The 10,112-nt window shown below is 65.9% G+C and overlaps 3 protein-coding genes across 4 annotated transcripts; 1 reads left to right on the top strand and 2 right to left on the bottom strand.

Annotated features, from left to right (window-relative positions):
* Window positions 1-465: 465 nt before the first annotated feature.
* On the bottom strand, window positions 466-2,270 carry MIP (major intrinsic protein of lens fiber). Its single transcript, XM_072358038.1, has 4 exons — window positions 1,608-2,270; window positions 1,266-1,430; window positions 1,110-1,190; window positions 466-655 (listed from the first exon to the last, which is right to left on the bottom strand). The coding sequence occupies exons 1-4, from the start codon at window positions 1,965-1,967 to the stop codon at window positions 473-475; spliced, it is 789 nt and encodes a 262-aa protein (XP_072214139.1). The 5' UTR covers window positions 1,968-2,270; the 3' UTR covers window positions 466-472.
* Window positions 2,271-2,543: 273 nt separating this feature from the next.
* LOC140263234 (aquaporin-4-like) lies at window positions 2,544-5,974 on the bottom strand. 2 transcript variants are annotated; one of them, XM_072358037.1, is made up of 5 exons: window positions 5,817-5,974; window positions 3,699-4,019; window positions 3,480-3,632; window positions 3,331-3,411; window positions 2,544-3,070 (listed from the first exon to the last, which is right to left on the bottom strand). In XM_072358037.1, exons 2-5 carry the CDS (start codon window positions 3,912-3,914, stop codon window positions 2,852-2,854), a joined length of 669 nt encoding a protein of 222 aa, XP_072214138.1. In that variant the 5' UTR covers window positions 3,915-4,019; window positions 5,817-5,974; the 3' UTR covers window positions 2,544-2,851. The 2 variants fall into 2 exon arrangements, with proteins under 2 accessions (XP_072214138.1, XP_072214137.1); XM_072358036.1 differs by lacking the exon at window positions 5,817-5,974 and adding an exon at window positions 4,729-5,669.
* On the top strand, window positions 5,657-9,302 carry RBMS2 (RNA binding motif single stranded interacting protein 2). Its single transcript, XM_072358035.1, is given in 14 exon segments — window positions 5,657-6,085; window positions 6,289-6,353; window positions 6,355-6,438; window positions 6,537-6,595; window positions 7,202-7,293; window positions 7,377-7,534; window positions 7,656-7,735; window positions 7,820-7,929; window positions 8,014-8,060; window positions 8,142-8,235; window positions 8,327-8,374; window positions 8,635-8,742; window positions 8,828-8,902; window positions 8,999-9,302. Coding segments are annotated over 14 exon segments (1,419 nt in total). The 5' UTR covers window positions 5,657-5,773; the 3' UTR covers window positions 9,086-9,302.
* Window positions 9,303-10,112: the final 810 nt, after the last annotated feature.

Here is a 10,112-nt window from a genome sequence, read left to right as displayed (position 1 = left end):
CCCGCACCGCGCTGCTCCCCCCTCCGGCCCCACCTCGACGTTGCCCTTTTAAGAAAGGCTCACGCTGTGCTGTAGCCCCACCCCGTGGGCGGGGCATCGCCTCGGGCGCGGGAAGTCTCTCCGCGCTCCCCCCACGACCCCCCCAACCCCCCCCACCCCCCGCCCTCCGAGAGCGGTTACCAAAATAAAGCGTAGCTTTAATTCACCGAACACAGAAGCTCCGCCGCGGCGGATGGGGGGGTTCGGGGGGGGTCGGGATGGACCGGCCCGGCCTTTGGGTTCCGGTTGGCCTCTCCGCACTCCCACCGCGCCGCACACACACGCACCGCAACGCACCGCATCGGCGGCCCCGACACAGCAAAGGCGGCCCCGGGTTTGAGGGGGGGGCGGCCCTATAGCCCCTATAACCCCTATAACCCCTTTAGCCCCTATAACCCCTATAACCCCTATAGCCCTATAACCCCTATAGCCCCTACAGGCCCTGAGTCTTCAGCTCCAGCGGTTCCGCCGGCGGTTCGGGGGGCGGCGCGGCGGCGGGCGGCTCCCCCCGCAGCACGGCCAGGCGTTCCGCCATGCTGCGAGCACGAGGACACAGAGCCAGCTCGTACAACAGAGCCGCCAAGGCCGCGCCAAGCAGCGGACCGGCCCAGAACACCTGCGGGAAATGGGGGAGGGGGGGCGGAGTGGGAGGGGGAGGCCGCGGGGATCCCCCCACCCACCCCGAGAAAGGGGACGCGGGGAGGGGGATCCGTGCGGCATTACCTGAGGGGGGTGAGAAGGGATGCGCCCCCACACAGTGGGGAAGGTTGGGGGCTGCTGCAGCCTGTTGTGGGTTGTGGGTGGGATGGGGGGGGCTGGGACAGTGGGGGGATGGATTGGGTTAATATGAGATGGAGTGGGATGGGACTGGGATGCAGTGGGTTGAGGCTGACTGGGATGGACTGGGACAGGAATAGGATAGACTGGGTTATGCTGAGGTGCGCTGGGATGGGACTGGGATGCACTGGGACAGGACTGCAGTGGGTTGAGGCTGGACTGGGATGAACTGGGACGGGATGGATGATGGGCTGGAACGGACTGGGCTGGGCCACGGGGTCCTCCCCACTTACCCAGTGGTTGGCGAAGTTGCGGGTGATGACAGCGGGGGCAAAGGAGCGCGCAGGGTTCATGCCAGCACCAGTGTATGGGATCTGCGGGGAAGGAGGGGGTGGTGGGTGACGGCTGCCCCCCACCCCCACCCCATGGGGCTGCCACCCCCCCCTTACCCCAAAGAGGTGTCCGAGGGCCAGGGAGAAGCCGACGGGCAGCGCAGCGGAGCCAGGGCGTCCATCATGGCGCTCATCAAAGCTGGCGAAGACGCAGAGGATGAACTGAGCCGTCAGCAGCAGCTCCACCACCGTGCCCTGGCCTGGGCCCACGCTGGGGTGCAGCTGTGGGGGGAGATGGGCTCAGTGCTGCCTCCCAGCCCTTTGCTGCCCAACTCCCCATTAACCCCCTTCACGCCACCTCCCCTCTCCCCAAACCCCTGTTTCCCTTCAGCCCCCTCCAACCCCCCCCAGCCCCCCATTCTCCCCCCAAGCCCCTCCATCCCCCCCTGCCCCTCTCACCGCACTGAGGCCCAGCGTGCCGCGCACGGCGGCCGGTGTCACCCCATAGAGGACGCCGGCCCCAGCCAGGGCACCCAGCAGCTGAGCCAGCAGGTAACCCAGGGCACGGGGCAGGGAGAGCTGTGATGCCAGCAGGAAGGCCAGCGTGATGGCCGGGTTGATGTGCCCGCCGCTGACGTGCCCCAGCGCCTGCACCAGGGTGGTTTGGGCCAGCCCGAAGGCCAAGGCAGACCCCAAGACCCCGTGTGGGCCCGGGGTCCAGCGCAGCGAAGCCCCCAACCCCAGCAGGGTGTAGAGGAGGCTGCCCAGGAACTCGGCCAGGATGGCCCTCCAGAAGGAGGATGAGCGCAGCTCCCGCATGGCCCGGCCCCGCTGCGGCCCCGCTCCCCTCCCGGGGGCTGCCCGCACCCACCTTTATAAGCCCCCCCCACTCCCAGCCCCGGGGGTGGGACCCCACCGCCGCCACCCCCCCTTAACCGCTTCGCTGCCCGGGATATGGGGTGGGCGATGTGCTGTGTGAGACCCCAGTGCCCCCCTTGGGGGCAGCCCCACAGCCCCGACAGTGTGGGACCCCCCCCCAGAGCTGTGTCCCCCACCCTTGGGGATGCCATTGCGGGGTGGCTCTGACCACCTTCTATAGGGCCTATGGTCAACAACATACTTGGGGCTGTGGACAACACTGGGACATCCCCCCCCCCCAGGCAGGTTTTGGGGGGATACAATGGGAGGGCAGCACTGGGAGCCAGCCCGCCCCAACCCCACACATCCCGAGGGCTGCAGGTGCCCCATACCCAGCCCCACATCACAGGGGGTGCAGGTGCCCCCCCGGGGGCTGCCTCTGCCTCCCCCCCCCCCCGCCCAGCGCTGGTGCATTCAGGCTGGCTTAGCAGGCACTAAGCCCCCAGCCGGGGGGGGGGATTAGGGCTGAGCGCAGCCATTGGTGCCCACAGGAATCTGCCGGGGCTGCAGAGGCTCCGACAAAAGGCTTTTGCTGCGCTCAGCGCCCACACGGGACAGGAGCAGCCCCCCGGCCCCCACCGTGGGGCCAACAGGGGGGGTACGACATGGGGGGAGCGCAAGGAGAGGCCCCACAGTGACCCTATGCACCCAGACCCCCCCCCCCATCCCACAGCACCACTCTGCGCTCATCTCTGGCTCAAAGTCACCTTTAATCCCCATGGGGAAGAGGATGGTTTGGAGGGGGGGGAGGAGGCAGGAGCACAGGAGCCCCCCAAGCTCTGCCATCAGGCCATGCCCTGGCCCTGGGAGGCTGGGGGGGCACAGGCAGCACTGAGGGGGGCGGTGGAAGGTGAGGAAGGGGATGGGGTGGGGGTCTCCACCAGTGTCACATCCCGGCAGCTGAGGCAGGCACACAGCTTGTCCCAGGAGGCACCAGGGGCGAAGATGAACTCATAGCAGAGCCCAGCCAGCACGGCACCCAGCACCGGTCCCACCCAGTACACCTGGGGGGGGTCAGTGGGACCAATAGGAGCAGGGATAGCCAGGGTGACATGGGGGTCTGGGGCTGCCAAGGGCCCACACTAGGGATGGGGACTGAGCAGAGGGAGCTGCTCCAGGGGTGAGGGGGGAATCATGTTTGGGATGGAGCTGGAGGGCCAAAGGATGGGGGTGGGGGGATGAGGGTAGCAAATGAAGGGGGGGGGGGGCAGGGATTTCTGTCCTGGGGGAGGATGGGATGGATACCCAGAGTGCTGTGACTCACCCAGTGGTCATCCCAGATGCCGGTGACGATGGCAGGTCCCATTGAGCGGGCTGGGTTCATGCTGCCCCCCGAGAACGGCCCCTGGGGGAGCAGATCAGGAGTAGCCAGGCCAGGGGGCTGCGGGCAAGGGGCGCTGGGGGGGTCCTTACCGCAGCCAGGGTGCCAGCAATGATGGCACTGCCCAGGACCAGCCTGTTGGGAGCAGCATCACGGTTGGTGGTAGCAAAGGTGGTGAGCGCCAGCTGGAAGGTGGCAAAGATCTCCCAGCACAACGCCTGCCCCGCCGTCCCTGCTGCGCTCACCTGTGGGCACAGCGGAACCTCAGCACCCACCAGCACCAGGACGGGCACAGGGACAGGGACACTCACCCTGGTGACCATTCTGGTGTCATCCGGCAGTGCCAGGCGTGCAGCAGTGGCAGCCAACACAGCCCCGGCACATTGTGCCAGCAGCGCGGCAGCCCCACGCAGGGCACCCAGTTTGTGGGTGCAGAGCAGAGCCAGGGTGAGCGCTGGGTTGGCCTGGGGGGACCCGAGGGCACAGCTCAATGTCCCAGCCACCAGCCCCCCCGCCAGGGCTGGCATCAGGGGGTTGGGGGCAGCTGAAGCTCCCAGGACCACCCCAGTAAAGATGAGAGTTGCCACAGCCTCAGCCAAGACCTCCTGCCAGAAGCACCTGCTGTGCAGCTCCTGTGGGCACAAGGTGGCCAGGAGTCATGGTGGTGGGATGCCATGGTGGTGGGATGCCATAGTGATGGGATGTCATGGTGATGGGATGCCATGGTGGTGGGATGTCATGGTGGTGGGATGCCATGGTGGTGGGATGCCATGATAATGAGATGCCATGATGGTGGGATGCCATAGTGGTGGGATGCCATGGTGATGGGATGCCATGATGATGGGATGCCATAGTGATGGGATGCCATGGTGATGGGATGCCATGATGGTGGGATGCCATGGTGGTGGGATGCCATAGTGATGGGATGCCATGATAATGAGATGCCATGATGGTGGGATGCCATAGTGATGGGATGCCATGGTGGTGGGATGCCATAGTGATGGGATGTCATGGTGGTGGGACCCTTCAGCAACTTGGTACCGCAATGATGGAGTGTCAGTGATGATAGCTTATGGGGTGCCATGGTAACTGGATGCCACAGCAACCATGGTGACAGAGGGTGTCTTGGCTACAGGGCACCTTAGCAATGGGGTCACCATGGCAACTGGAGCAGCCCAGGAATAGGGGTTCCCCAATAGGGGCACACAGGGAGCCCCCCCCACAGGCTACAATGGCCATGAGCCTCATTCCCCTGGCAGGGATGGACCCCAGGGCCTCCCAGCTAGGGCTTGGGGGTGGGGGGAAGGGGGGGCTGGGGTCACACGGCTCGCAAGGCCTTACCTCCCCTATGGCCATGGTGCAGCTGCAGGACCAAGGCGAGTGCAGAGGATGCCTGTGGCAGAGCCACCTCCCACCCCCTCGTCCTGCCAACCCCCCCTTGATTTGGAGAGGGAGGACCCCACACCCGGCATAGGGCACCCCCAGAACACACCAAGGGTCTGCCAACGGGGCACAGCCATGGCAGGAGCTGTTGGGGGGGGGGGGGGCTGAAGTTGGGTTCGTGTGTCTCAGGATGCTCTGGGTGCCACGGCAACAAACAGGGGCACTTTGGGGGGTTGCCACGACAACCAGCTGAAAGTGCGCAGGTGGGAGATGAAAGGCAGAGATGAAAGGAGGGGATGTAGAGATCAAAAGGGGGGAGGGGGGGGGGCAGCAGATGGGGCCTGGGAAGATGATGATGTCCCAGCAAGGCCTGTGGGATTGGAGCTGCCCCCAGCCCTGTGGGGGGGGAGGGGGCCGGGCTCCACATCCCTGCCAGCTCAGCAGCCCCACACACAGCGTGAGTCAGCGGGTCTCTGCCCAGGGCCTGGCTCAGCACAGCCCTGCAGCAGCCCCGAAAGAGCCAGAACAATCCCAGCACAAAGGACCCGCGTGGGGACGGGCACCAGGACACGCAGCCCAGCCCCCAGGACGGGGGTGGGGGGGGGGGGGCACTGCGGTGGGCCTGCACTGCGGTGGGCCTGCAGGGGCCCTTTGTGGGGCACAGGCCAGGCCGCACGTCCTACCTCAGCCCCACAGGAGCCCCACAGGCTTTCTAGGATCCATCACCCCGCCCTATAACCCCTGCTGAGGACCCTTTCCTGCCCTACAGACCCCTCCCGAAGCCCCCTGCTCTACTGAGGCCCGGCTGCCCCCAGACCCGTTCTGTCCTTCTGGGCCTGAAGGATAACCCCGCGAGGTGCCAACATGGCGGCCCCCCTCCCGCCTTCAGCCGGAGTCACGCGGAGGGGGTGGGAGGTGCCAAGATGGCGGAAAGGCACGTGACCGACAACTCCAAAATGGCTGCGCCCATGGATACGGTGCGACCGCCTCCGCTGTGGGGGTAATGGCGGCGGGGGCGGGGCTTTGCGGTCTTAAAGGGACCGTACCTCGCTTGTCGGTTTCGGCCGCTGCAGGCTACGGTTACCGAACGCCCCAAACACGGGGCAGCATCCCTAAAAATCCCGTTAAAGCGCGGACCGGGCCTCTCCCCAAGCCCTTCGTTCTTAGGCCGCAGCCGCCTGTCGGGGCCCGCCCCGGATCCCGCGTCACGTCAGGCGGAGCCGCCCGCCCCGCCGCGCGCTCCGGGATGCTGCTCTCGGTGCCGCCGCCGCGCCCGGGCCTGGCCGCCTTCGCCTGTAGTAAGGGCGGAAAGAAGGTAAACGGGGCGGGGGGGGACGGCGAGGCCTTAGGCCGGCCTTCACTCCGGGCCTGCCACGCCAGGACCTACCGCCCGCCCCTTTGGGCCTCCCTCCGGGCGGGCGGCGGGGCCTGGTGGGTCACGGCCGGAGTGGGAGGCGGCCCCGACCGGGACAAGGCCTCGGTGACACCGAGCGTCCTTTCCTGTCCCCCCCCCAGCAGCCTTATGTGCCGCCGTCGCAGCCTATGGGCCCCCCCAGCCCCAGCCCTTCGTCCGGGGGGGGCGGGCGAACAACTGAGCAAAACCAACCTGTATATCCGGGGGCTGCACCCCGGGACCACCGACCAGGACCTGGTGAAGCTGTGCCAGCCGTGAGTGGGGCCTTCTAAATGGGGGGGGGGGGTGTTTCCTTAAGGGGGGGTGCAATTTGGACCCCCCCCCTCACGGACACACTTGGTTCCTTATACAGTTATGGGAAGATTGTCTCCACCAAAGCCATCCTGGACAAGACGACCAACAAGTGTAAAGGTGGGATGGGGGTTTGGGGTTGGGGGGGGTCCATCTCATTGTGTTTAGGGTATAGAAGGGAAAGAGGGTCATGGTTTGGGGGTCCTCTTTATTGTATTTAGAGTCAAAGGGGGGGAGGGGTGGGGATTTTGGGGTCTGAGGGAGGTGGGGGGTGGAAATCAGCTTTTTGGGGTCGTTTTGGGTGAACTGAAGGAAAAGGAGGTTGGAGGAATCGGGGGTTTGAGATCCATGTTGTTGTATTGAGGGTCTGGGGGGAGGAAGGGGATCGGCTTTCAGGGTCCCTTTCACTTTATTTAGGGCTTAAGGGGGAAAGGAGGAGTGTGGGGGTTTTGCAGTCCATTTATTGCATGTAGAGTCTAGGGGGAGAAATGGGGTGCTGGGTTTTATGGCCTAAGGGGGAGGGGATTAGAGCTTTGGGGTCACTTCTACTGTATTTAGGGTCTGAGAGAAGGAAGGATGTTTGCATTTTGGGGGCCTTTCCACTGCCCTTATGGTCTAAGGAGAAGGTGGGGGTGTTGAGGTTTGGGGGTCTGAGGGGTAAGGAATGGGGTTGAAGGCTTTGGGGTCCCTCTCACTCTGTGTCCCTTTACCCCCCCCACACCCAAGGCTATGGCTTCGTGGACTTCGACAGCCCCACAGCAGCCCAGAAGGCAGTGACAGCTCTCAAGGCCAGCGGGGTGCAGGCACAGATGGCCAAGGTAAGGCCCGAGGGGGGGACCCCAAAATCCAGACCCACCCCAGCAGGGGTGTCCCCGCTGCCTGTCCTGATCCCTCCCCACAGCAACAGGAGCAGGACCCCACCAACCTCTACATCTCCAACCTGCCGCTGGGGGTGGATGAGCAGGAGCTGGAGGCGCTGCTGAAGCCTTTTGGGCAGGTGGTCTCCACCCGTATCCTGCGGGACCCCCACGGGGCCAGCCGTGGTGTGGGCTTTGCACGGTATGGGGCTGCGTGGGGCTGGGGGAGGGTGAACAGCGAGGGGGGCTGCACAGGCCCTGGGGACACCCAGGAGGGTCCCTCCAGCCATTCTTTCCCCCCTTTCCCCCCCCTTCCTCACCAGGATGGAGTCCACAGAGAAGTGTGAAGCTGTCATCACCCACTTTAATGGGAAGTACATCAAGACCCCCCCCGGGGTGCCAGGTAGGCTTAGGGGGCAGGGACGGGGGGGGGCAGGATGGCTGGATTCTGGCTGGTGATACTGACAGCCCCCCCCCACACACACAGCTCCCCCGGACCCGCTGCTCTGCAAGTTTGCAGATGGGGGGCAGAAGAAACGACAGAGCCAGGGCAAATTTGTGCCCAATGGGAGATCCTGGGCCCGGGACAGTGACACGGTAAATGGGGTCTGAGGGCGGAATGGGGCACAGTGAGGGGGTTCTTCTTGGGGGGGCAGCTCTGACCCCTCTGTCCCTTCCTAGGGCACTGTGACCTTGGCCTACGACCCTGCCACGGCGCTGCAGAATGGGTGAGTGCCCCACAGCCCCCATGGTTGAGGTGGGAGGCAACTGGCTGCAGCCCCCACCCCATAACTGACTGCACCCCACAGGTTCTACCCCGCACCTTATGGCCTGGCCCCCAACAGGATGATTGCGCCCACCGCCCTGGCCCCCTACCTGCCCTCACCTGTCTCTTCCTACCAGGTATATGGAGGCACAGGGTGGGGGGTTCCCTGCAGGGTGGGGGTCCCTGCAGTGTGTTGGCTGCAGCCCGCACCCATTGCTTGCTCTGCAGGTCCACAGCCCCACCTGGATGCACCAGTCCTACCTCGTGCAGCCCACGGTGAGCACAGCAGGATGCAATGTGCAGTCCTGCCCCCATAGCCCTACCCACTATGTGACCGGAGCCCCCTACCCACTATGTGAGCAGAGCCCCCCCCCCTTCCACTTCAGACATGCCTCCAGACCCCCACCCATTTCTATACACCCCACACCCCACCCTGCACATCCCACTGCTGTCCCCACCCCCCCATATCCCCCCCCCATGGCCCTGCTCCCCCCACCCCTCTTGTCCCCCCCCCCCTTGCTGACCGAGCCGTGCAGGGCGCAGTGCTGGCCCCCGCTGTGGACCACGCCGTCCCCCTCCAGCCCTCAGTTGTGGCCCCCCTGGCCCAGCAGCTCGGCCACCTCTCTCTGGGCAGCACCGGCACGGTAAGGACCCCCCCTGGCTGCACCCCCCCCCCCCCCACATGCCCCCCATCACCCCCAGCCCCACTGACACCTCTTCTCCCCCCAGTACGTGCCCGCTGCTGCCCTGCCTGGAGCCTTCCTCCCACCGTACCCCCCAGTGCCACCCGCGGTCCCACTGGAGGTGAGTGCTGGGGATACGGGGGGGGGGGGGGGGGGGGGTCCTGCATTATACTGTGGGGGGGTTCCCAGCTTCTTCCCCACTAACCCCTCCCCACAGGACGGCAGTGCTGCACCCACCCATGGCCACGGCCCTGTGGAGTCACCCTCTGAGCCCGGCGCCTTCCCCTACCCCTACCCCAAGTAGCAGCGGGTGATGGGGGGTGGGGGGGGGGGGGTCCAGCACCGAGGGACCCCCAACCACCGCTGCCCACCTTGTTGCCCTTCCTCTGCTCCTCCTCCTCCTCAGCAAGGTGGGAGGGGGAGCGAGGGGGGTGGGGAAGGGACTCATGCTTTTTGGAGTGGGGGAGGGGAGTCCTGTCTGAAGTGCCGGGGGTCCCACAGCCTCCATGGCAGCCCCCCCCCCCCCGCAATGGGAGGGAGGGCTTTTTTTTTTTTTGTTCCTCCTGAGTTTTATAAGAAAAAAAAGAAAAAAAAAAAAAAAGGAAAAAAAAAGACAAAAAAAAGAAAAAAAGAAAAAAAACAACCCCCCCCCTCCCCAACAAACCATCCCCCCCCCCCAACCACAGGAGGGGGTCGGGGCTCCCCATCCGCAGCAGCCCCAGCCCCCTCCTCCCCTCCTCCCCTCCTCCCTCCCATCCTTGTGCTTCCACAGCCCGTGGCCCCCGTCCCCCCCCCCCAGGCTTCCCCCCCCCCCCCTCCCCAGGCTGCGGACCCCCCCCCCTGTGCCTTCTGCTGCCAGAGCAGGGAGGAGGGGGCACAGCGATGGCCTCCCCCCCCTCCCCTCCCCATAGGGTCCGGCGCCCCAGCCCCCCAGCAGGCCCGGGGTGCTGCTCCCCCCCCTTCCCCTGCTGCAGCCATTCCTGTCCTGGGGGGGCCTGGGGCTTTGCATGCCCCCCCCCCCCTCCTGCCACCGCCCCTTGCCCCCAGCCGTGGGGGGGGCAGGACAAGTGCAATAACCCCCCCTGCTCCACCCCACGGGCCAGCCAGGCACTTTAGACTCACCCTGCGCCCCCGGGGGCTGCCGAGCCCCCCCGCCGTGCCCCCCCGCTTGCGCAACGACAATCAGGGGGGGCCGCGGGGGTGTCTCTTAACCAAAGATTGGGGTTGCTGAGCTGCCCCGGCCCCCCCAACCCCCACCCCCCCCCCCCTGCATTATAAACCCACTCTGTGGGTTTGTCTGTCTGTCTCCAAGGGGGGGCGCAGCCCCCTCA

The sequence above is a fragment of the Excalfactoria chinensis genome, chromosome 28 (genome assembly GCF_039878825.1).
Source record: "Excalfactoria chinensis isolate bCotChi1 chromosome 28, bCotChi1.hap2, whole genome shotgun sequence".
Classification (NCBI taxonomy): Eukaryota; Metazoa; Chordata; class Aves; order Galliformes; family Phasianidae; genus Excalfactoria; species Excalfactoria chinensis.
This window is presented reverse-complemented; position numbering and strand designations above follow the sequence as displayed.